Raw genomic sequence first — 26,239 nt, forward strand, 5'->3', positions numbered from 1 at the left:
TATCTGGGCATTTTTGTCCCTGCTGTGATGGGAAACCCCTCTGTGAGCACATTTAGAAGCATTAACATTCAATGCACTGCAGATGTGTCTTATTTCTGCAGCAATGCCTGCTTCTTGTCCAAGCTTTTCCCAACTCTTTCCCTCTTAGGTGACTGCTCTTAAGTTTACTACACCTGAGGATGTCACCTTCTAAAGCCTTGTGAGCAAAGCCTGGCCCTGTTCAGTCTTCTACACTCCAGATGATCCCTGCAATGTGGAGCTGAACAGCCCTGGAAGTGCCCAAGACACATGGCTTCACTTTGCTGAACATTCCTGTCTTGCCTGAGTGTGAAACGAGCCCTGTGCAACGGCAGAAAAATGTGTTCTTTGGCTTTTTTCCCCCTGCGGTGCCTCTCTGGCAGGAGGGAAAGGTAGAACAGAGGGAAAGAAGAGGGAATGTGCTCCTTTACTGCTGGTTTTTAAGACACCAAGAAGAAAAAGATGAAATCAGACCAGCAGCTCTCCCTTTGCCCACTGCGAGGATGTGTCCCAGCACCTGTGTTGGCTGAGCCACAGAGCTACAAGCAGAGGAGAAAAGTTGTTGTTGTCACCTTGTCTGATTTTTACCTCAAAATCCTAGAGAGGAAGAGCAACCCTTTACATTCTTTACAGCCACACTGCGGGATGACAACCCACTGCTCTGTCTCTCTGCTCCACTTTTTGGGCAGGTTCGTGTCATTTGTGTTCCTCTTCCCACTGTGACACACACTGTGTGTGACAGTGACAGGAATGAAGCTGTGAGAACCTCAGAGCCAGCACAGAAGGAAGGAACAGGGAAATCCATGGCCAGGGAATCAGACTGCAGCAGGGAGCTGCTGCCAGAATTGTTTGTGATGGTGTCAAAGCACTGTCATAATCAAAAGTACTTCTAATAAATACTAAACACTTTTAGTAAGTACTAAGCCTTTTCAATACCTTTCCTGCCCGCAGGTGCCATGGACTAGTAAGATTCCAACTGTTCCCTGAAAATCATTCCATTTGATTCCACCTTGCTGTCCCTTAGAGCTACTCTGAGCCTCCCCACAGCTTTGGGCTTTGGCTGTGCTGCTGGCAGATCATCCAGACGTGTCATTTCTGTTCCCAGGGAGTCGCTGTAGAATTTGCTGGTCAAAGATTCTATTGTTTCCACCCAGTGTCCAGAGCAATGCCACATGTTGTTCTTCTAGAAACATGGAAGCTGTTGTGTTTCTCATTTAGAAACAGTTTTGAGTTATGTTTTAAATCTGCCCATGGAAACTCCTTTCCAGGGGTTATTTTGTTGACTTTCTTATCCTACCCCAACTCATATTTCCCCCACTTTGCCACATTTTTTTATTTAAAGTGAACACTTTTGGATTTAATAAGCACCCCTCTGTGAAGTTAACATCTACCTGCCACATGATTATTACCTTTTTTTATTACCGCTGTCAAACTGTGCACCTGCTGAAATCATCTTCTGCCAATACATTCTCGGTCCTGCTGCATTTCTGTTGCCAAATGCTGTTTCAACACTGACCTGCAGCTCCAAACTTCAACTCTGAGTACGTTCAGGCCTTGCCTCTGGTGTTGTCACCCCAAGTTTTTATCAATTTTCTGCTTTTCAGCTTTTATCTCAGCTTTTACATTAATATTAGGAAGCCTTCTATCATCCCCTTCTGACCTGCAGTCCACCTGGCTCAGGGAGAATTGGAGCCTTTTTTCCATCCCATCCCGTCCCATCCCATCCTGTCCTGTCACCACCAGACTGGGAAGCTCTTCCCACTGTGCTCTTTCATCCCTAAAACTCCATGTTCTGCTGCTTCTTCAGCTTCTTGTGCTTTGAAAAACAAATCTAATATCATATATAGACATAATCCAATATTCCCAGAGAAGGTCTTTACTCTCAGATCTCATGATCCCTGAATATGTACACAAGGGAGTTGTTTTGGTTCTGTGCCTAGCCATAAAGGGATGGTCACTGCTCTCTTCAGCTTGACCCTATGTATCTGCACAGGGAGTGATGCCAAGCACAATCCCATAACCATCACTGAACCAAACATTTAATTCATGTGGGTCTCTGAGCCACACACAAACTTCCAGAGGCTTTCTGCCCACAGCAAAATAAGCATTACACAAGGAGCTGTTACGTGGTGATGGTGTCCTTCCTACAGACACACACATAATTCTTGTCTTTATGCCTGAGCTGTTTTTTTTTATTCTTATTTCTACTTTACTTATTAAAGGATTTTTTCCCCTTTTATATGTCCTGTAGAAATAAGGACTTCTAGTCCTTTAAACTGCAATTTTCTACTTCGTTGCTGATTGACTTCACGAAAAACATCTCTAATGATCACCAGAACGACATCTTTACTTTCTTTCAGCTGCAGTATCTTACTGTCATCCCTCTAGCTCCTTTAATTCCATGCAAAAATCACTCCTTTTCTGCTTTCAACCCCAAAATGCATATTCTCTGCCTCTTGATGTCTTTCAAGATATCACTTTTGATCTCTTTATTCCTTATCAGCTTCCTAATAATTCTCCATACTTTTTCCAGTGTCACTCTACACCACCTCTGTGATAGGCTGACTTAGGAAGAAGAAACTCAGAAGAGCTTCTTCCTAAGGGAATTTCCTCTGTGGGGGTTGGGATACCTGCAACAGCCAATTAGAGAAAGTTAGTTCTCTCCGTGCACACACATTTTGAGGAAGGTAATCCGGAACTGAGTCTCTTTGTCTTTCCGGTGGCTGAGCAGGTAACATCAACCCGAGCTTCCCCCTCCCCCATGCGGGGGGGGAGGCTCGGGAGGCCGCTTGGGCCCCGTTTGCCAACGAGGGGGACCCGATGGCCGGGGAGAGAAAAAGTTTTGTGATAAGACCTTCACGGCTTCCTCCTCCACGGGCCTGCGGCTCTGGCGTGGGGGAGAGGCCGATTCTTGCTGCTGCTGGACGAGCCGGGCCTGCCCGGGTGGCCATGAGCAGTGTGGGGCTGCAGCCCAGCCCCAGAAAGGCTGATTGACACCTCAGCTGCTCCCCCAGCGTGGCCTGGGCCTGGCCCAACTCTTGTAGTTGTGTTAAACTTTAACTCTTTAGTGTTCAGATAAGATTTGCAAAGCCTCCAGCCTTTCCTTTGAATATGAAAGGGAATAAGAAGATTTCTGAAGTCAGTGACATAAGAGCTAAGTTTTTAAGATGGAAGGAGAATGAGAAGATGCTGAAGTGGCTGAAAATCTTTTTGCAAAATTGTAGGGATGAACTGATGTACTGAATATTCCTATAAACCGTGGAAAGAGACATGGGGGGATGGAAATGTTCCATTTAATAGATGATTTGACTAAAGAGCACCTGTGTTGAGAATTTCTGCCCTGAGAAAAGAAGGGGATTTTGGTTTTCTGAAGATGAAGCCTGAGCAGAGAGAAAGAAGACAGAGAGAATCTTTGTTGTTGAACATTTCATTCTTAAAAAGTAATACCCCATGGAGCAGACATGGCCCACATCTACAACTTTGGGACGGCTGTAGAGTTGGGAGGAGCGTCACGGTTGCAGGTTCCCAGGCGGATGCAAATCGTGAAAAATAAAACCACAAGAGAACTGTCTTTTTCCTTCTTGTGGGAAAAATCCCTACAGCTTCAACAAGAAGAGGCTTCTCTCTCCAGAAGTGAACTGAGAAAGACTAAACTGGGGACTAACCGAAGTATTTGTTATATGTTTGTTTTATTGTTATGAAGATTGGGAGAGGGAGGGAAGGAGTGATCTGAAAATCTCATTCTGATTTTTTTTTCTTTTCCTTTCTCTTTGTTTGTGTAGTTAATAAATTTTCTTTTATACTCTCTCAAGTTTTAGGCCTGCCTTGCTTTTTCTTCTGGTTCTGTCTCACAACAAGAAAAATAAGTTTATTTAAATTGGCAACTCAAAACGAAGACATTAATTTGGTGCGTTGGCCGGGAAATCAAAATTAAACCAAGACAACCTCCCAGCTGATCTCCCTTGCTGCCCCTCTCACACTTACCCTTAAGGTTCTACTTTCTTACCTTTATCTTTTCAAACATTTCCTCCTTTCCAAGGAGTACCTGTTCCTCTATGCACTTTCAAACCAGACAACCCATTTTTACATCAGATCTAGCAAGTGAATAAAAATACACTTAAATACACCAAAGTTTTTTTCATTCTGGAGCAAGTGTAGAATAGAAACACCACTGGAGACAGCGGGAATTTGGAGCAGGAAAAATGTCATGGACTGAGCAGCCTCCATAGGCTGCTGCTTTTCTAGAAACACTCTAATTTGAAACAGATCCCAAGTGCTAACGAGACGGGTGCTGTCATCACTGGAGGACCAGGGGCTGGAAGTTGTGATTCTTTTTCTGCACTATTTTTGGCATTACAGTAATGACTTATTTTACCCAAAGCAGGCACATGAAGTGACACCTTCACTAAGCAAGGAGCAGCTGAAGACCACCAACTCAACACTGCATGCAGGGAGAGCTCTCCCAAAGCCACATATCCCCACAGATAAGAGATCTGGCAGCGAGAATTTCCTTACCCAAACAGTGTTTCAGATGAAAACTTGTGAGCCACACACAGGGGCCACTCTCCTCACCTGGGCAAGTAGTAACTTGCTGCCAGACTTCCTGGCTGGGATGGTTTTGCAGCCACAAAAGCTCATTTTTGGCTGCTGTGTGTGCACAGCACACCCCTGCCATAAGCAGCCTGGCTGGACTCTGGCCTCTGCGCTGTACGAGAGCAGTGCCATGCCTGTGAGCCTTGCTGGGAAGACAACTGAACAGGAATTTAAAGCTTTTTTGATGAAGGCTTTTGCTGGAAGACCTCTAGAGCTCTCGAGCTGGCTCACTCTGTGGAAAATCTTGTCAATTGGCTTTTCTTCGAGATAGCTCAGCTACAGTTCAGGCTCCTCAGAACACCCACCTTGTGATGCTGCAGGAGGCCTGGAGAACCAGATGCATCTCCTTGGAGGAGAGATAAAACACTCAATTCCTGTTTTGCAGAGATGAGTGCAATTCCCTGTGTTTATGATCCTGGTGTATGAGAACACCCCAGGCAGGACAGAGCTGTGAGTGGTGTCCATCTCCGTGAATTCGTGCCGTGATGGTGCTGAGTGCCTGCTCCTTTTATGGGAGTGATTCCTTGCACTCACACGAATGGGAAGTGGCCAGGACCAATGGATTATTCACTTCACGCCATCTGTAATGTCACGAAGCATTCACATCAGGTGTTATTGCAGAACAGCTCAACCTGCAATGCTGAAATGACCCATTTCCCTTCACAGGTGAGACCTGAATGTACCAGCTGCATCTGCCAGGATGATCTCTGTAGCTCCTTTCCAGCTGCTCTCCAAAACACTGTGATAAACCACTTCTAGCAGGGCTCTGCTCCACACTCACTAATGCTTTGTACCTGGGAGCTAGCAGTAAAACTCTGCTTTATGATAACATCTGCCACTAATTCTTGCAGGGGGCTGCAACAGGACACCAAGAGCTTCACCACTCTCTCACTGAGATTTCCCAACCAATGGCATCTATTGCCTTCCCCACGCCTGCTCCCCTCTTTCCCATTTGCAGCCACAGCATATCCATGCCTGCAGCTGGGCCAGCAACTTGGACAAATTCTCCTATGGAAAGGACTGAATGGAGAGCTGGTTTTATTTCTGTTGCCATTTCAGCACAGTTTAGCAGCTGGAAATGAGAAGCTGGTGCCGCATGACAAAGCTTTCCACAGTCAGCATCCCTACAGCAACATTTAAAGAAGCAGGAGTTATTTCAGCCAACAACAGATCCACAATATTTCACCAAAGGTGGCAATGGAGCCCCTTGAAAAATACAAGGGTAGACAACCTGAGATCTCTTTGGATACTGTGCTTTAGTCACACTTCTGGAAGCTGAGTTAATCAATCTCTTGCTGCTGTTTTTCACCCATCACTGGTTTTCCTCCAATGGCTTCTTGCAGGCTGTCTATCTGAAGAAAGCCAAGCAGGATCCTCTGGGCTGAAGCCTCCTGGTCCCCAGGCTCCACCCTACAGTTATTGCAGGTTGCCCATGGCCCCAGGGACAGCAAACTTGGAGCTCCTGTCAGTGTGTGGGGTCTCGTGCAAACCTTAAGGCTGGCACCTCATGAAAAGCCAGGGGTGTGTGAAGAGCTCAGGCTCCTGCTGATGCTGCTTGGCTTCACATACTGCTCAGGTGGCAGCTTTCAGGCCAATACCTTCCAGAGAGCAGAAAGGCCAAGTTCCAGTTCCCAGCCTGACTGGGAGAAGCAGGAGCTTGGAGAACTTGCCAGCCCAAACACCTCCCAATGGATTCACCCCCAGGTAGAGCCCAGCATTCCTGGCCCATCTCCAACCATGCAGCATCTCGCCCTCACATATGACCAGCAGCCAGCTCTATACAGGTGGTTCAGTACCTCAGGGCCAGGGGTGTTGGATCTAAGGGCACAAAAGCATTCTGGGGAGGTTTGATTTTGAGCTTCCTGCTCCCAAAGTTAAACCCTCTAGAATGTGTGAAAGAAACCAAGCATACAGGCCTAGCTAACAGCTTCTCTGCTCTGCCCGGGACACTTCTGACAAAGCAACCATCTTCAGGGTGTCTATAAACAACTCATCATGGGACCAAATGCAGCAGACAATCATGGCCACCCTCTGGCAACGAGATGCCAACATCTGCAATTGGCTTTAAATGTTTTCAGAATGCTCAGCAAGTTAAGGGAACTTTTTTAGAGACCCTGTTTTTCCTTTATATAGGAACCCTATAGGGTTGGAACAAAAACTCTGTGGGTCACAACAACTGGTCTAAGTTACTACTGGCTTAAACCTGCCTTGTGCACACTAGAAACCATCCCTGCAGAGGAATACCTTCTGAGCCTCTCCTCTACCTACCTACCATGTCCTGCACCAGGGAGGGCTGATCCCAGGCAAAAAAACCCAAGGAGCTGGACTCCATGACCCTGATGGGTCCTTTCCAACCCAGCATATTCTAGGATTCTATGAAAAGACACTTCCACAGACCAAGATCTGCTCCTGGACCTGAGGCTTTTTTGGAAAATAAGGTAAAACCTGAACATGTTGACACAAGCACAGCATCCAGGATCAGTGAATTTCCTGATCTCATTCCCAGAAATGGCTGATCCCTTTCTGAAAACCCTTTCCTAGAAGGAAACCCACCTTAGGCGGACACGTGGCCTGAAAATGTGTTGTTTGGTGGCTTCAGGTTAGGGGACATTCTCAGTAATAGAGGGATGTAAGCAATGTATCTGCTCCTTGTCTGTGCTTCTGATAGTGCCCTAGCCTAGGGAAAAGAAAGGTTCCCAGCAGTAGGAATGGTTCTAATGCTACTCTTCTCTGCTGAGCTAACTCCCCACCACAGTCAGGAACCTGCACACAAGATGTATTTGAATAGGATCAAGACTAGGAAACAAAACCTCAGCATAACCTGTAGTATTCTTGGTGTAAACCTGCTGCCCTCCCTGCTGAGGCTTTGCTGTAACATTAGGCCAGTGACCACAGCCCATATCTCCTCACACAAAATGAAGCTCCTGTAAATCACATTCCAACAGGAACCTGTTTTAATTAATAATTCCCTTTTCTATTTCATCTTTTTTACAGTTCTTTTGTATTTTAACACCCTTCACAAGAAACTGGTTACAAACATCTTTCATGAGCCGTATCCTGAGGAGTCACAACCACCTGCAAACCTGTGCTCATCTAGAAGGAAACTGGAAAGCAACTGGGTGCAGTAAATACATAGCAAAGAACACACAAGGAGCAGAGAAAGGAGTCAGGAGTTCTGCTCCTTGCAGTCAAATTGTTGGGAAGCTGGAACTTTAGGTGACACACTCACAGCTGGAGACCTCAAGGCCTTGTGCATAAACTGCTCACATCATCCAGCATGCAGCTGAACTGATTTAACTTCAGAGAAGCCAAAACCTGCCATGCTGCAAACCCAGCTGTGGGTAATTCTGAAAAATCACTCATGAAAACCTCTGAAAAGTCCCTTCCTGGCCTTTGCAGGACACTAACAGGGCAAGTTCTCACCCCCTGGGATGTCTACCAAAAAGGGGAGAGACTTTCTCACCTCACCTCTACCCACTCTGCTGGCAATTCCCATTCCCTCCAGCCAGTGGTTTTCCAACTCTTTCAGCCAGAAGGTTAAGCTCTCCAGATATTTCCCAGCCCTGACACACTGGATTCACAGGCTGTTCAAAGGCTCTACAGCAAGTTTGTCCTGTCCAATCCAAGGCAATGAGAGAGAAATCAGTCCTTGCATGGCTCTGCTGTTGCACACTCACATTCCCAGCAGGCTCTGACACTGCCCACCCTGAGAGGAATTCCATTATTTGCCCACACTGACTTGGCAAACATTTACCCTTATTTACATACAAACTGGCATCCATTTAATTCAACCATTTAACTGCTACAAACCACCATGTACTGCTCAAAGAAATGCCTTTTGAAAAAAGAGCACCCACACGACCTTCTGCAGAGGTTAGAGACACCTCTGGAGCCCTGGTGGGTGGGAGTTGCATGGGGACAGATCTTTTGGAGACCTTGAGAGCCCATCCAAACCTCTGGGCCCAGCAGCGAGCTGAGGCATCGCTGGATGTGGTACATGCAGATACATGAGCATATAGTAACGGTGAGAGTATTTTTTCTTTTTCCTTTTTTTTTACAAAACATCAGAGAAAAGTGTTTTATTGTTACTAAAAAAAAATAATAAAAAAAAAAAACAAACAATGCTCTAGTGTTTTAGGCCATGGATTCTCTAGCTCAGGTTCATGGGGTGGAACACGTTAACAGGGAAAGTGCCTCATGGACATCTCCCCTCTGGCCACAACCAGGCACCTCCTCCCTTCCCCGTGGTGATCACATCACATCACATCCTCAGGCAAGTACAGCAATTGTTTACATGTAAAAGTAAGATTATTAAAGTATTTAATTTATTTGTAGCCATTCTTCCCTTTTTTTTGTTTCTTTTTGTTGTTGGGTTTTGTTTGTTTGTTTTTTGTCGGTTTTCTTTTTTTTCCCAAAGAAGTGATTTAGCAGCTGGAAAGAAGACAGCATCATGTGAGCAGTCAGTGCTGCAGACACCCCAGCAAATGCTCCACAGGTTACTCACGGTCCATGGCCCACAGTTTACAAACCACATTTCAGGGCTTCCCCAGCTGTGCAGAGTCCTTGATGGCAGGTGCTTCTCACAGTGAGCGCCAGCAGGTCATCTTTGGTGGCTGAAGAGACATGCGAGGGCCTTCCCGTCCTCTGCAGCAGCTCGGCTGGGAGCAGCGCCGGGGCCTGGATCCCGCTGGGCACACAGGAAGGGCTCACACGGCTGCAGTTGTCCCCGGCCGCGCTGGCCCTGCACACACAGACCGGGCCAGGCCGGGCCGGCTCCGCGTTGCTCCTCCACCCTTCCCTGGCGCTGGGCTCCCCGTCCAGGGCTTTGGCTGCGCAGATACAGCAGGCGCGGGGCTGTTGGATTTCGGCTCTCACAGCTGCGACCTCCGGAGCTCCCAGGGTCACAAGTTCCCGGATGACACCACTGGTCCAAGTCACATGAGACACGGCTGCCACAAGGCTGGAGCAACCCAGCTGGGGTCGGGCACCGTCCGCCCTGAGGTCACATCCCGGCCTCGGGAACCAACTGCACCCACATGGCCCTGCAGCCACCGGCTGCTCCTTGGCCAGGGAGTTTCTCGGCACAACAGCAACCCCTCTTTTCCTTTCTTTTTTTAAACAATTGCTCTCACCCTTCATTTTTGGTAGTCACACATACAGACACACACTATATGTACACAATTTGGGCCCGAGGACCTATGGCATGCCAAGGAAGCCAGCACCGCTGAGGATGGTGCACACATTCAGCAGCTGTCAAAGGAGAAGTCGTTTTACTTTCTTTTAAACTTGCAATGTTTGTCTTTATTTGTTCTTTATATTTTGAAAGTGAAAAGAAATAGTATTGAGTCAATTTCTTTTTTTTTTTTTTTTTTAAATATTTGTTCTATGTATTTACAAGCCTTAAAGTTGCTCTAAAGGTTCTCAAAGTATCACTAGTACTTTTTTCCCCGGGGTAGCACGGTTTTCAATGAGTTATTTTCGGAGCACTCTGGTCCACAGCGGTTTTCTCAAATGCATTTTCCTTCCGATCCAAGGTTATGTATGGTTTGATTACTATTTTCTTTTTAAATTTCTGAAGCAAGCTGAGAGGCAGGCAGAAAAATCTGATGACAATAAAAAAAATTGATCTTGTCCTCATCTAGCTCACCCCAACCCCCTTCAAAGTTTTGTCTATTTATCATGCTTTGAAACAAAACTGAGGTGCGTATGAAGGGGAGGGAAATTTATTTCTCTGCTTTTGTTCTATTATACAATTTGTTTACAGAAACTGCAAATTTAAAAATTACACTGGCATTTGCAGTCCTTAAAATAATAAATTAAAAGTTTTCAACTTGTTTTTGTTTTTGCTAAACAGATTTGTTTTGCTGTGTGTTTTCTTAGGTTTGAGTCCTTGTTTTAAAAGAAAAGAAAAAGATTAAAACAGAAAATACTTTCTATAAATAATACATGTATTTTGGTTTAGTGCTCCCGCCCTCAGGTTTGAAGTTTACTTTTGTGGGTTTGTTTTCAAGTACCTTTTTGCCTCCATGATCACCTCGGTGTTTATCGGGTTTTACCTCTCCCACTGGTGCGTGTGTGGGGCAAAGGGGGTCTGCGAGAGAGAATTGGCCTTGCTGCACTGTGATTGGCGAAGACGTGAAACTTTTTAAAAAAATACTTAAATTGTTTCTTTTTTGTTTGTTTGTTTTAAATCTGTATTTAAGTTTTAATTATCCTCGGACTCCTCTTCGGCCTCCCGTAGCCACGTGAAGAACGCTGTGACAGATTTCAGCGCTACTCCTTTCCCGTTCTGCTCCGCTGGGTCCTTGCTGCTTTCCCACTTGTAGAAGGCATCCTCCGAAATGACCTCCTCATCATACAGGCAATCAAAAAACATCCGCAACAAATCTGCAGTAATGGAATAATGGAGGGAACATCTGTCAGCTGTGGCTGTGGACAGAGACTGGCTGCAGAAAAGGGGATTAATGTGACCTCTTGGCACAGGAGGTGGTGAGACAAGGAAAACAAAGGGCTCTTACTCAGTTATTGCTTCCAGGCTGCTCACACTCAGGTGAGGGGGAAAACCAACCCCTCTGACACTGTCAGAGGAGAGGGAAAGCTGGGAAAGCAGCTGTGGGAATATGCTATCTAGAGATTGGCTGGCAAGCAGGACTCACAGCAGCCCACCTCCTCTGGACCACAGTCTGGATTCCCTCCAACTCCAGATTTTTGTGGCTCATCAGAAGAGATAATGCCCAACTAATGCCATAAAGGGCACTAAGGACGATCATGTTGGGATGTTTTGAGGCACTCTTGGATTTCGTGCTGTAGATTCCCTGGGAATCCCTGTTTGGCTACTCTCTTGCCTCTTGTCCCACAAGAGTTTTCTGTAGCATCTCTGGGACAAAACTCATCAGCTGACCAACGCATATTATTCTCTCCAAGCCCACAGACATCTCTGGAGTAGCAGTGCAGTAACAACACTCATGCTCTCACATGCCCAGGTACTGCAAACGCAACAGATTATTTTTTACTGCTCTTTTTTTGCTTCCTTTTGGAAGGACAGAGGTTTGTCCTTCTGTGTGGCTGCTCACAGGAGCAACCAAAAGAAGAGCCAGCCTCTGGTCAAGCATTTGGGAATCTGAGCTGCTCTAAAAAGCTGGGATCTAGACAAGCTGAACCCACCCATACCAGCTTCTCTCATTAGCTACCTACAAGGTAAGGAAAAGTACATCTTCCTGTCTCCCACAGAACCCCCTTCCCTTATGTGGGCTCAAATCCCCAGCACAGAGGCAACACTTACTAGGAGGTTGATCAAGTTTTACTATTGATGCTTGTAGTGCATAAAGTGCTTGTAGTTCCTTCTCTGTGTCTGAGTCCAGGTACTTGAGTAAGATGGGCACTCTCTGTTTGATAACAGCAGTGTCCACTCGGAAGCTGGAAGAGTCCGCTGAGGGGAAGAGGAGAAAGCAGGGTCAGCTTACCACACGGCAACAGGGACAGATCTTTGACTGGCTTTATTCATGCACAGATCAATCACAAACACAGACTCAAGTGGAGAGAAAAGGAGGATGAGAAACAACAGGAAGTATTTTTTGGCTAATGGCTATTTCTGGAAGCCTTGGTCTTTACAGTTTCCAAGTTCAGCCACTGCCTGCAGTGACCCCAGGTCTAACACACACAGAAGCAGCATAACCGTACTTTGCAGTGCGAATTGTGTCTCCACAGGCAACTGTGTTTAGAAGGTTTTTATAAATTCTTTTTTTTCTAAAAATACCAGGGTAGAAACAGAATCATAAGTTGCACATATTAAAAAACCCATAAATATATAAATAATACATTTATATACAAAATATATTAAAAATATGCATTAGAAGTCCATCAGCCACAAGGATAAATTATTCAGTAGCTTTCAAGCAGATCATGCAACCCAATTAAGTGATATTTTGAAAACAAGAAAAACCTCAGAGGCAAGGTCAAAATTCAAACCAGAGGATGATTTTCCTTACACAACAGGGAACCCTTAAACATTGGAAATGAAGTCCTGCATCATGTCTCTGTTAACACTAGGTGGCACGAGCAAAATTCTGTTCCCAGAGAGAGGAATGAGCTGCGCTGTCCCTCCCCTCCCTCACAAGGTGGAATCTAGCCCGTCCCCTCCCCTAGATCACAGCTCGGAGCAGAACCAGACCCTTTACAAGCACCACTTTATGCTGTGCCAGATGGCAACAGTAAAGTTAAAGAAAACCAAGTGAACTGAGCAGATGTTTCTGGCTGCAGTGCTTTACTCAACCCCCCCCAGGGTCTGAGGCTCACGTGTCTGATTAGGGAGCCCTCCCTTTCCTGTTTCCAGCTGTATAGTCAGGCAATCCACATAAACCATTTTTCCAAAATTGAAACTTTGCATATAGAACTTTACAAGCCTGAGTCCCAGGCTGGCTTCTTCCTGCAGCCCACACTGGGGTGCCCACGCATCTTTGCTGACACAGGAGTGGAAATATTAATTGCCTTAATGATCATCTCTGTCATTTCCACCTTCCTTATGAAAATCAGCAAACAACCTGGCATTACCCAGCGCTGTCTGAAACCCCTGCTCACACAACGTCACTGGGACACACCAGGGTCACCTCAGGAACACCACACCCGGCAAAGCACTTGGCTGGGTGAAGGGACACCCTGCTCTCAGGCACAATCCCGAATGATGGAAAAGCCTTAGTGTGTGATAAAAACCAGCCTTGGGCAGGGAAATGTGATATAAACCTGAAAAATACCAAATAATTCTTTGCAGGTTTGGTTTGTGTGGTGTTTACACTGCAAGTTACTCACCTATAATAGCTGCTTTACAAACTGCTGTCATTAAAGCTCTAAGGAATGTAGGTGAACTCATCTGGCTTTCATCTAGATTAGCCTGGAATCAAGAGTAAATGGACCAGTTAAAAACACTGCAAAACTCCAGCACTGAATCTGGCAGCAAGTCCAGGCTCAGCTGCTGCTGCAGCACAAACCCAGCTCACCCCTGCAACACTCAGCTTCCCCACTCACTCCTTGAAACTCCCTCAGGGATGTCAAAAGGCAGCACCAGTTCCCATGGGATCCATATCCCACTAAACACCTCCACAAGGAGCTGTTTGTCTGCAGAACCAAACCAGACACGCTGAGCTCCTGCAACGCCCTTATGCAGTTTCAAAGAGTTTCAGGCTTTCCTAAACCTTTACAGCATGCTCCTTTGGGTGGACATTGTTTGCTTTGTAAAAGAAATTCAGGGAATGGCTGTGGAACCTGTCCAAGGCTCCAAAGAGCCTGTGGGTGATCCCAGATTTTCAGTTCTTAACTCTAACAGCAGTGGAAAAATGACATTTTTAATACACTGCTCTGCCACAGAAATAACTGAAGCTGACTAAGATTTAGTGTAAGCACAGATGTAAATGCATAGGTTGGGTATAATTTCAGATACTAAACATCTGAGTTAAATAAGGCAGCCAGAGACTGAGAGCAAAGACCAGTGGGTTGACAGGTTTCTTCCTCTTTTTTTTCCTTTATTTTCCTCTTCCAGTGCCTGGCCCAGTGCACTGGGAAAAGGTGCTCTCAGTGACTGTTCAGGCTATTTTTACAGGGGGAAATTTGGAACGGTCATGTTGGAAAAAAGTAGTGAGAAGCTTCTCTTCCAAATTTTCTGAAGAAACAATGTAGCAGTGTACATCTAAAATATACTAAGTGGCAGAAGCAGGATGTTCAGTATTAGAATTTCTACAGTATTTAAAAGGTTACACAGTTAATACATCTAAAAGTCTTCTTTCCTGAAGCTGACTCTTAAATACTGATTATATTTTAGATTTTAATTCTTTGGAAGTGTTGATTGCGCAGACCAAATCCTCGCAGCAACCCGTACCCCGAGATGTTCAGACCAGAGCATATTTACAAAAGCAGTTAAACAGTCTGCAGAGAGGGTGAAAATCTCTTTGTACCTCTACCCAATCAAAGATTTGTTCATCATTCGCCTTGTCCTCAACAATGAGTTTTTCCAGCTGCTTATTCAGCTCTTCCGCAGAGAGTTCTTTCTCTGAAAGTGCTTCTGAGGAACTGGAACAGTCAGACTCCGTGAACTCCAACTTCTGCAACACCACATGATGATGATGAGAATTACTGAAATGTACTTTCCTAGGCTGAATTACACCAGATCGAAGCAGGAAACTACATTTAATTCTGCTTTCTGGCATCTTTCAGCTGCTCAGTTATCGTTACAATATAAACCTTCCTTGTTCCAAAGGTTAGGAAGCATTTTACAGACACATGGGAACTCCATTATCCAGCAAAGACAATGAGTCACCTCAGGCAGCTCCAGCCCTGCACAGCAGAGCACAAAATCAAGTGTGTGTTGCCCGGCTGGAGCTACAGGGGCTGGAATGCAACAACCAGAGCTGGCATTGGCTTGAAGAAATTGCAGCCAATGCCCCAACTCCTTGAAAACTGTGACAGAAGAGCTGCAATCCCCTCAGCAAGGCCAAGGCCATGGTAGTAATTTCATTTCCTGCAGCACTTCCAAAGTGCCAGAACAGGGCAAGGGATCACTCAAAGCTCCAAAGGGAGACAATGACTTCCTGAGGAGCAGCACCAGCAAGAGCTGAGGTGCCTCCATCAGTCCTGGCTCCCTCCAGGATCATAATCCAAGGTGGGATGAGTGAATAACTGCTACCATTAATTGTGGCCCTTCTGCCGATTGTCTGTCCTTGCTCCAAAACTCATTACTGAATGTTTTTTTCCCAGCTGGAGAAAGAGGTCTCCTAGAGGAAGCCAGGCGACTGGAGATGTGTGTCTGAGAGCAGCAGGGTGCTGAAATCATCTACCCCAACTTGGAGACACTTCACCGCATATTCCAACTGCACATAGGAATGGGAAATGATCTGAACTCACTTGTTCCATGAGAAAGGTATGTACATCCTCCCCTTCGGGCAAGTAGTCCTTCCAACTGAGGCCAGACTCCCTCCATAAGGCTCCCACTTTCTTATGGCTCTGAAACACAAGCAGTTTGTCCATTTAAAGAGCTGAGGGACACCCGGGAGCTCACAGGGGCCGGAATGGTGCAGCTGTGTCAGGAGGAATAAAGGACAGTTCAGCCACCCAACAAACGCCCGGCAATGAGTAAGAACATTTGGAGACCCCGTGCAAGAGACACCACGTGTGCAATCCCCCCGGGTATGCACATCTTGTCAGGTGGGCAGCGCCTCGTGACAGGGAATGGGCAAGACAGAAGTGACACGGGGGGATCGCAACGACCTCCGAGGTTCCCCAGGAGCAGTGACACGTGGAACAGAGCCCTTTCCCACGGCCTGACACAGAGCTGCCATGGGTGACTCAGATCCTTCTCCTGACTTACTCCGTGACTCACACTCCCTTGCGCCTTGACAGTAAGGCTCTGGCAAATTGCTCCTTTGAGAAAATTCCTCATTTACATGGCTGTTTTCTGCACAGAGACCAAACCTCAAATTCAGGCATGTAATCCCAAATTCTCTCAGTTCCTAGAGCTGATGCAAACCTTGAGAGCAGTGCCTCTGAGCACAGACAGTTCAGCCTTTTGCAGCCTCTAATGTCACACTGACCTTTGAGCCTCCTTCCTCAGAGAGCACAGTTCTGACAAGAATAAAAATGCTAAGCACAACCAGCTCTTTTCACCCAAATGCTTTGCCAAAGTTTCAGCTTACAGCACCTGCTCACAGGAGATCACTGAGTAGCCTAAGCCAAGCTGAGAAATGCAACCTGATTTTAAGTTTACAAAGCAGATTACAATTTTCAGTTTAAAATGCAGGTTGTTAAGAGCCAACTGCATAGTTCCTGCTCTGACCCATCAAGATCTGGATTAGATGGCTGATGTTACACTGAAATACCCAAGTCCAAGTCTTGGCCTGGACAAGATCTAATCAGAAAGCTGTGGCAGAAACAGAGACCCAAGGCTGTGCTTCCACACCCAGAGCACAGCAGCTTTTCTTTCACAGAATAGTTTAAAAAAAAATGGAAGTTGACTGTCCAAACAAGCACAAGACTAAAATAAATAAATGAAAAGTCACTCTTTGCACTGTTGGACTGAAATGCTCCTGAAACATTCAACCTTACTTGAATGCATGCTTGAAAAAATAAAAAAAAAAGGCAAGTGAGGGATTTTATAGGGTTGGAATTAGACACTATCCAAAGTGCAGGATTTAGCTGGATCAAAAAAAAAAAGACAAAAATAAAGACGAATTATAGGGAAACCGCCAAACTGGTTGGACACGCAGCTGTGAGGTGTGAAAGAGAGCTCTCGGAGTCACGGGGTGAAGAGGTGTCACTACCCCAGTGCTGGGTGAACCTCAAGAGTCGGCAGGTTTAGTTTGGATAAGCACACAGCAGTCTGAGGCCATCGGAAGCTTATCCGAACCCTGAGAACCTCTCCGGTCTGCAAGAACAGTTCTCTCGCAAGATTCCCGGCACTTGCTGCTTCTGGTCAGCCCAGAAATCCCTTGAGCATGTCCCTCTTGCAGTATTTCAGCACTCTTAGCTTCTGGGAGAAGCCAGGTGCAAAGGTACCTGCAAAAGGGAAAAGTGATGAGAAAACAAAAAGTTAACTCAACTTTTTGGAACCTCGTAAGGCTTGTTTGGAATCTGGGGATGCGAAGCAGGTTTCCTAAGTTATCTGGACTGGCTGGCCCATCCCTAAATGTCCTCACGTGGGAATGGTGTAGGTTTCATGCATGAACACGAGCGCTGCATCCACTCCTCCTTCCGGAGGACGGGAGCACCGGGCACTCACCATTTGTTTGCATAGAAGGTGCAAGATTTCAGCAAGCAAAACGCCGGCTCTTCCCACAGGAAGCAAGGGTTTGCTAAATTCTCTAGAATGAAAGAAAAACAGGTGTTTTTCCTTTATAATTCATATTTGGAATGCAAATCCAGGGGTAGTGATCAAACTGAGGCAGGAAATCACCTTTAACTTCTGCCAGGGAGGAAGGATTTGATTAAACCAGCACTGCTGATAAAACATTTAGTGATGCAGTGACCTTGTCACAACTGGGCTAATTACAAAGACTTAAATTTACATCTAAAAATATATTATATTTAACGTCCACTCATTTTTGTGGGATGCTGTATTTGGGTAGAGGGAAAATACTGTTACTTTCTTAATATACTGGTAATAGAAATAGAAACCGTTCACAGTTAATCTCCAAATATGTAAGGACATACAGAAAATATAGGAATTCTGGTCCAGGAAATGGTTTCTGGTCTTGCAGACAAGGTTTTGTGCCTGTTGAAGGCAGTGCCCAGGTGGTAGAAACATGGAATCCCATAGTTTGGGCAGGGACACCTTCCACTATCCCAGGTTGCTCCAAGCCCCGTCCAATCTGGCCTTGGACACCTCCAGGGATGCAGCAGCCACAGCTTCTCTGGGCAAACTATGCCAGGACCTCCCCACCCTCACAGGGGGAATTTGTTCTAAGTATCCCACCTAACCCAACCCTCCTTCAGTTGCCCCTCTGAGATACCTCACTCTCTGCAAATCTAATTAATTCGCAGAGCCTCTGTGCTCCCAAATGACCCCATTCTACAGCACTGATGGGTATTTTTAAGCTCAGTTGAAACAAACAGAAGACTTATGGATAAAACCCTTCTCCAAGGGTGAAAGCACTAAGCTCCCTTCCCAGCAGAGCTCTCAGGCTGGTGTAACAAACTTTCCATCAGCTCCTGTGGGGAGCTGAGCCTCCAGCACTGCTCATCCTTCACCTCCTGATGGGAACCATGCTGAGCAGACACTACAGGCACAGCTGGGAAAGCATCACTTACTGTATAAGTTCTCTCATAGAGATTCCTCCTTCTTTTAACACGGGGGTCACCAACTCAGCCAGGTACAACCAGATATGGGGTATATCTATGGCCATGTCATCTGCCATCTCCAGGGTCTCAGAAAAACTTCAGAGGAGGAAAAAACATCAAGTATTAAATAAAATTTAATTGGAGACATTTCCTTCAAAGAAATCTGCACTTTAAAAATGTTTTGTGTCATAAAAAAGGAGTGAAGAGGGAGAGGAGTGAGGAGAATCACAAAGCTAACAAAAAACCTATTGCCATTTTACGCTTTTGGTACTTCCAAACTGCCAAGACTGAATTTCTCCATGCAGTAACATGGAGAATATGTGGAAAGACACCACGTTTTGTAGATCCAACAGATACATCCAGGAAACCTCCAGTTATAATAATTCTTATATCCCAGTACCAAATAATTTGCTAAAGAATAACAACTATAAAACTAAAAAGCATTTTTGGTTATATATATAAACCATCAAGTAAACGAAACTTTCTTAAAAATATCCAAACATTCAGAGAAGGGGGTTAATCCTAACAGAATTCCAAATGTAAGGTAAGCAGTGAAATGTCTGTAAATAAGAGCTCAGAGTTCAGCAGAGGAGAGTTTCCATCTGCAGCCAGAATCACAGGATTGCTCCCCAGTGATACACTTTCCAGAATGGCTCAAAACTCTTCTTTCCCATGAAACCCTTTCAGGTGACCTCACTTCCCATGCCTGGGAGATGGTAATTTTTCTGCTCTCCTGACAGTTTCTGTCAAGGTTCGTTTCTCCTCGAAAACCTTGAAAAGTCCAGTGTCCTGTTTAGTGGCTATAAATCCATGTTTTCTCTCACGTTTCAAACCAGAAACCACCTCCTTTGCTCTGTTCTTTGCATCCTCTGTTCCTCCTCCAGCCTTTCTGCCAGAAATCGTTTTCCTGTTGTGCATCTTCTCAGACATGGGCTGGGACCAGTGTTTGTCCTGTGATGCCTCCATCACACGGTCATTTCTCCTGCGTCAGTAAGTGAGGTGGTTTCTAGTGTTCTCCTCAGCACCCACTGAACACCACTTGCCCTTTCCATCATCTTCAGGAGTTGTTTCACATTGTTTATATCACATTCAGAGCACAGATCTCAATATTTCATCAAGATCCACTTTTCCAAACTCCAGGAAACTCAAGAACAGCTTTAATCACAATACATTTTGGATATGTATCACCTCAAATGAGTCCCTCTGGCCATCAGTGCTGTGTGGATACAAGTGTATTCCCTGTGGATATAGATTTTTTCAGCTGTTCCATATCGTTTTGAGCTCAGGCTGCCTAAACCTTTCCTGTGAGCTGGATGAAGTTCAGGGACAGGCAGGAGTGCAGGGCGTTCCCTGCTGGAGCAGTCAGTGGTACGACAATGACAGGGATTCAAATTAAAGCCAGACAGAGCCAACTTCTAGAAACTCAGTGCTGAAGAGTTACTTCATCTGCTCCTTCCCTGCTGCATTTGTGGCTATCCCTGTTTTATCCCCCCTGCTCTGCACCCCAGCAAGGAGTGAGTGCCGCCAGGGACTTCCATGGGAACAGGGATTGTTTTAGGACTGGACCCCAGGCTGGGAACACAAAACTCAGGGAGCTGAAATGAGCCAGCAGCCAAAACTCAGTTCTCTCGAGGCAGGTCCAATCCATCTGCTGCATGTTCTCCTCCTCAGCCCCTCGAGGATTCAGTTGCTCTAGCTGAGGTGTCCTGAGAAATGGCATTGTGTGGGTGAAGCCTTTTTCCCAGTGGGAGAATGTCTGAGGCTCTGTGGGTGCATGGGAGCTCAGACTACGGAGCTCCCAGGTAATGATGTTGTATGAAGGATTCTGACTCCCTCCTCTTTCAATTACATTCCCAGATTTGCAAAAGGCAAACAGGGAGAAATGCAGCACAGAACAGGGATCTGAACACACACACATTTAAACAGACACCTACAGATCTGCTTCAAAATAAAAGCTGATATAAATATGAACATACTTACATTCACTAAAGCATCTGAAACACTTTAGCATATAATGCAATAATAATATTCCTTATAAATACATGCAGATGATACAGTCCTTCCAAAAGAACGTGTGTAGAGGGCAGGATACCAAAACAAGGTGGGAGAGCATTTCTCTGCAGCACAGCATCCATTTGCAAGAAACATTGAGAAAAAGAATCTGTGGATTCTCTGTGCAGAATACCAACCCCTTGAAGAAATCCTGCTTGCTCAGCTTTCCCGACTGCACCAGCTGATGTAACAACTGGCCCATGTGATCCCTGGTGATCTGACTCCGCTCCAGCGTGGATTCCACGCCCACACGCACGAACACGGGCAGCAGGTTCTGGGCACTCAGCTCCTCCACGCACTGCATGGCCTCCTGTGGAACAACATACATCAGTCAGCCCTCAGCTGAAAAGCAGCAAAAACATGGCACAGGAGTATTTCCTACTGTAACATTGGGGATTTTTGGTGAAATGGGTATTTAGTGAGGCTGCCAGGCAAAGTGCTGAATTAGGCTGTGGAACCTCATCACATAATAATAACAAAAACAACAGTAATAGCAATAATGGAATTTATACCACTCAGGTAGGAATTTTTTAAAATACATAACCACATCCCAGGGCTGATTGGTGAAATGGCAGGAGTTGTTTTCTTTTCACCAAAACACCTATTACTGCATCAAACGTCAAGCCAAGTCAAAAAGGTATCAGGTCAGATTTGTTACTGATTTGACCTGGTACAAGTGCCTGTGTTACAAACCCACAGCCCATCAAGCAGCAGAAAATAGCTGGGGAGCACTTGGAGGAAGATTTCCCCTTTCTAAAGCTCCCACTTTCTGACTTAAGTATTTTGCAACCTAAACAAAGAAAACACTCAGAGACTTTGAGAGGAGCTCTCAAAGTCCCACATCAAAAATCTCCATTGCCATCACAAGGGCCTTCCAGTGACCTTCTGGGTCCAGCCCACAGATCTCAGTGGCATTCCTGACCACAGGCACCTGCTCCGTGACTAGTTATGCCTTGAGTTACCAAGACCTGGCAGCCCCAGATGTGTTTCCTCAGGCCCTGTGTGGCTTTTTCCTGCAGGTCAGGAGCCCGGTGGTCCCAGGCTGTCACCAGGGTCACAGCTCAGCAGTTTGAGCTCATGGTCAGGTCAGACTGGGGACCAAAGACCTGCAAAGAGCCGTTCCTCTGCTCTACACAGCAGGAACTCACTCACGGGTGGCTGCAGGAACACCATTTCAAGCAGTTGGTCAGAGCTTTGGTGCACCTGAAGAAGAGCACCAAGAATCCCCCATCACCAAGTGATGGCTGATGCAAACAAGCTGCCTCAATTCCATGGACTTTTAACCAGCCCTGCCCTGTCTAATGCAATTCAGGTCCATTTCCAGACAGCCACAGAAATACATCGCTGTATTTGCAAACAGGGAACTGACGTGGCCCCTTTACCACAGGCATCCAGAGGGAGCCTTTGGAGTCCATCATAAACAGGAAAAAGAGCAGAGACTCCTTGGCTCACCAGCCCCTGGATCCCAGGCCAGCTCACTGCCAATCAGAGCAAGGTTTTTCCTCTCCAAACCAAGTATTTAATAATTTATCCCAATAACTAGATGTGAACCCTAAACAATCCACCATGAGAATATTCTTCTTTCCAATTATTAATTGGAAGTCCAATGAAATGGAAGCAGCAACTCTGCTTTTTAGGGTGCCAAACTAGCAACTCCCAAGTGCTGCCATTTCAAACTTGGCAGGTTTTAAAATTTATTTCAGTGAAAGATCAAATGAAGCAGCTTTGCAGCTAATGTAACACTTCTTGCAAACTCCCTGGACGAGCTAAAAAACCCATTTACAAGGGAAACAAAATTTCAACCTTTTAACTAGGAAGTGATGACAGCTGCTCAGTAATTTCCAATGTTTATCAAAAATCCTCTGGAGTGGTTAGTTCAATATTTAGTATTGCTTTATCTGCCTCTAGATCAGAACAGCACATGCTTTGGTAACTAAATGAAACCTCTCTTTATTTTCCCACTAGCTTTTTTGCTTCCAAAATTGCTGGTATTATGTCGCTGCTCAGTGATTCACGACAGATACACATCCATCTTGGTACTTAAAAAACACAGGCTGGGCTATTTTTCCTATTATCAGCAAGGCAGAAAACAAGCTTGGGAGACAACTGTCCTGAGAGTGCTCATGGAGCTGCTGCTGCTGCCTGGCTCTGCCTGGCACCGCCACTTCCACTGCCCCAGTGTGGGCTGGGTGCTCACAGAGACACATCCTGGAGAGAAATCACTGCAGCCCTTCAGAGCTTTCTGTTAAGTGAGGTTTTCATCTTGCTTACCTTAAAATCATTAATATGCAAGAACTCATCAATTATAGATTTGCATTTTCTCTCTATTTCTTCTTCTGATAGTGAAGACTTTTCTTGCACAGGAGCTGGGGGAGCTTCTGGCTTGGCTGGTGGAAATACAACAAAGAATATTTGGAAAAGGAAAATCAGCATTTTAGAGATGACATTCTGAAAACAAAAGTCACTAGGGCAGGTGTGTTCCCAGTCCCATCCTCAGGCACACGGTAGTTCTTTGGTGGGGCTTGGGGCAACCTGGGATAGGTGCCTACCCACAGCAGGGGGTTGGAACTGGACAAGCTTTAACGTTCCTTACAACTCAAACAATTCTGGGACTCTGTGATCCTTTCCTGGCTATTTTTCCCCCATACGAACTCACAGTATTTCTGTAACTTGACCTTGCAGGATCACAGCTGGCAGTGGCACAGGTCGAACACCTTCAAAGCTCTGCACCAACATTAAATAATAAAATGGGAGCTGTTGCAGCAAAGTTAAACTACGCTGACTGTGATGGGCAGCAGCCCAAGGCAATCTCCCAGTCACATCCCAAAACCCTGGTCCCCATGGATTGTCTACAAGATCCCGAAGCTTCAGGATAAGCCTGTGCTGTGCTGTGGCAGTTGAGGTGTTTCCCTCGCTGCAGCAGTTTCCAGATGTTTCCCGGGAAGGAGCTGAACGCTGTCCTTGCTATAAAGGTTCTGTCCACTGGGAACATCACCCTGTATCCCCATTTTCCCACTAAGAGATCAGCCAAGGCTGGCAAGAGGGAAAAGCAGGAGCTGCAGGACTGACAAGGTGACAGATGAGTCACCCTAGTGGGTGCCACCATCCTCTGCACCAGGGCCGGCTCAGAAGGAGGGCTGGCAACAACACGGTGCTAAAAAGCTGCTGTACACCATCTGTCCCAGACCTAAATCCCTGCCCTGGCCCTGGGGAATGCTAGAAAAGGGTAGATATGGCTTTACTGAGCACTGGAAAACTGAAGAACTTACACTGATCTGGGGGACTTTGTGCCCAGAAGCCAGTGGGACAGTGACAGAATAAGAAGACAATGCCATGGGGTTGTGCTGGCACCTGCAGCCTTTCAACTCCACTGGATCCTACGGAGGAGCCTGTGAGAAGGATAAGCCCAGGCCTGCCTGACTCAGCTGTGTCACCCAGCTCTGGGAAGTGCATCGCAGCTGCAGCAGCCTGACAGTGCCCTGCACAGACACCTGTCACTGCTCCTGACAGATTCTCCCTTGTGCCCTTCCACGCATTCAGCAACACTCCCCGAGCACAGAAAAGCCATTACCAGACTCCTTGGCTTTGTTCCTCTCGGCCTCGGTGCTGTTCCTGTCCATCTCCATGCCTCCTGTCAGCTGCTTCACCGTCTCCAGCATCTCCCTGCGCTGCTCCTCCTGGGCCTGGTTGTCCAGCAATAGCTCCTTGCTGCTGCTGCCCCGGAGGAAGGTGTTGGGCCGGGACAGGGAAGGTGTCAGAGGTTTGTCATTCTTCTCCCTGCCTGTGCTCCCACGACTGCCAAACAAGAACACGCTCAGAGGTTAGAAAAGGTACTCGAGGGCTTCACTGCAGGAAAAAAACACCCCCCAAGCCCCATAGGATTGTTGATTCCGTTTCTTACAGCTGTACCTACAACGAAAATTAATTCAATTTCAGGGATGCACAAACATAAATACCCAGAGTGGACAGGCATAGCTAATGCTTTCTAGAGAACATATGGAAAAGCAATGCTCTACAGCACCCATTTTATACATGGAATAATGAATTTTATAACACAAGGACTCTGTTCCAATTTGAAATGGTGTGAGAGCTTTAGATTAGATGTAACAAAGAAATTCCTCCCTGTGAGGAGGTGTGAGGCCCCTGGCACAGGGTGCCCAGAGCAGCTGTGGCTGCCCCATTCCTGGCAGTGTTCAAGGCCAGGTTGGATGGGGCTTGGAGTAACCTGGGATAGTGAAAGGTGTGCCTGCCCATGGCAGGAGGTGGGAATCAGTGATATTTCAACTCTCTCCAACCCAAAACATTCTGTGATTCCATGAGAGTTGTATTTTTTACCCATTCATTGAAAAATACTTCCCAAACAGTGAAGGCTCCCAACCGCAGGTGACAATGATATGTCCTATTAATTACTGAGTTAATGAGTAAGGTGGGCAAAATTATGCCAAAATGGAATAATTTCCAGGTAAGTCTAAGTTTTGCTTGAAATTGGAGGGAAAACATTAGAGGCACAACCCAGGAAAACACTTCAGCAGCTTGTGTGCACTAGAAGGAAGATCAAGTGACATTTTAAATGAACTATACATTTATAAACCGTGTCTAGAGTTAATAAATTATTGAGGGTTAATACATGTTTCATGCTTCAAGCTGGAGTGGTTGCAGCCCCGAAGGAATTGGAGTGAGAGAGAGGCTCTCCAGTTTTTGTTTGATGCAGGAGCACAGGCAGGTCACACCTGCTGGGAAGGGTCGGACATGGTTTTATGCTGCATTTCTGTCAGGTTTTAGGTGTGTTCTCCTGGATAAATAAACCTACTGACCCGGCTGAATTCACAGCCATTAAATCCAACCTATTTATTACCACATTTTATCTGAAGAGTTTTTATTCTGTTAAATACAACTCACCTTGGCTGAAGGGTGAAGTGGAAATGAAAACATTCATCAAAATGGTTTTAAAAATTAATTCCACATCTCTCCTATGATATTATAAAATACAGGTGTGTTTGAAGCTAACTCAGAGGGGGAAAAAGGACCCAGCCATTCCTGGAAAAGCAAGGAATTCTCTTCTTTCTGAGTGCTGGTGCCCAGAGGAGCGGGTGCAAAGTGCAGCAGTGAAGAGCGATGGAGCAATACTCACCTCGTTAAGGCCCTGCGAGATTCTAGTTCTGAAGATGCAGATGAGGCAGATACTGGGGAGACTGGAGGCTGCAGGGCAGAAAATCTGTTCAGACTTGTGGCACTTGGTCGCAAGGAGTCTGGAGATCATGGAGACAACACAGAGCAGAGCAACAAGGTCAGGATTGCTGATACCTCAGCATCACTGAGCAGTTCAGCCAGTGCTGTTTCAGAGCCACGGGGACAGAAGTGCAAGAAAAGGATAGTCCTGCCCCACTTTAACCCTTCTTGTCAGGAGGTCACATACAGGGGAAGGAGAGGAGGCTGAGCAGAGCCTTCACTGGGGGCTGCAGTTCCTCTCAAGGGGCAGCTCTGACTTCTGATCTGTGAGCAGGGACAGGACTGAGAGAAAGGCTGGAGCTGTGTCAGGTTTAGGCTGCAGATCAGGAAAAGCTCTTCCCCAGAGGGTGCTGGCACTGCCCAAGCTCCCCAGGAAATGGGCATGGCCCGAGGCTGCCAGAGCTCCAGGAGCCTTTGGACAGGGTGGGATTGCTCGGGTGTCTGTGCAGGGACAGGGGTAGGACACTGATCCCTGTGTGTCCCTTCCAGCTGAGGATATTCCATGATTCTATGAACCCCACCCAAACCT

General features: G+C 46.2%; 1 protein-coding gene across 23 annotated transcripts in view; it reads right to left on the minus strand.

Moving 5' to 3' along the window:
- Positions 1–2,722: 2,722 nt before the first annotated feature.
- The window catches only part of EIF4G3 (eukaryotic translation initiation factor 4 gamma 3), a 148,803-nt gene continuing 125,286 nt past the window's right edge, over positions 2,723–26,239 (minus strand). For 22 of the 23 annotated variants that reach the window (XM_088178873.1, XM_088178874.1, XM_088178865.1 and 19 more), the window contains 11 exons: positions 25,613–25,730; positions 24,053–24,276; positions 22,753–22,868; positions 20,619–20,791; positions 18,400–18,525; positions 17,372–17,453; positions 15,502–15,600; positions 14,556–14,702; positions 13,417–13,498; positions 11,894–12,040; positions 2,723–10,998 (listed from right to left, as the gene is read on the minus strand). In XM_088178873.1, coding sequence (XP_088034999.1) covers positions 10,817–10,998; positions 11,894–12,040; positions 13,417–13,498; positions 14,556–14,702; positions 15,502–15,600; positions 17,372–17,453; positions 18,400–18,525; positions 20,619–20,791; positions 22,753–22,868; positions 24,053–24,276; positions 25,613–25,730 — 1,496 coding nt within the window. In that variant the 3' untranslated portion in view covers positions 2,723–10,816. Of the gene's footprint in view, positions 10,999–11,893; positions 12,041–13,416; positions 13,499–14,555; positions 14,703–15,501; positions 15,601–16,999; positions 17,149–17,371; positions 17,454–18,399; positions 18,526–20,618; positions 20,792–22,752; positions 22,869–24,052; positions 24,277–25,612; positions 25,731–26,239 lie in introns of those variants that run through there. The other variant, XR_015808444.1, reaches the window with a different exon arrangement.

Source organism: Sturnus vulgaris, chromosome 25, assembly GCF_052056855.1.
Source record: "Sturnus vulgaris isolate bStuVul1 chromosome 25, bStuVul1.hap1, whole genome shotgun sequence".
Taxonomy (NCBI): domain Eukaryota; kingdom Metazoa; phylum Chordata; class Aves; order Passeriformes; family Sturnidae; genus Sturnus; species Sturnus vulgaris.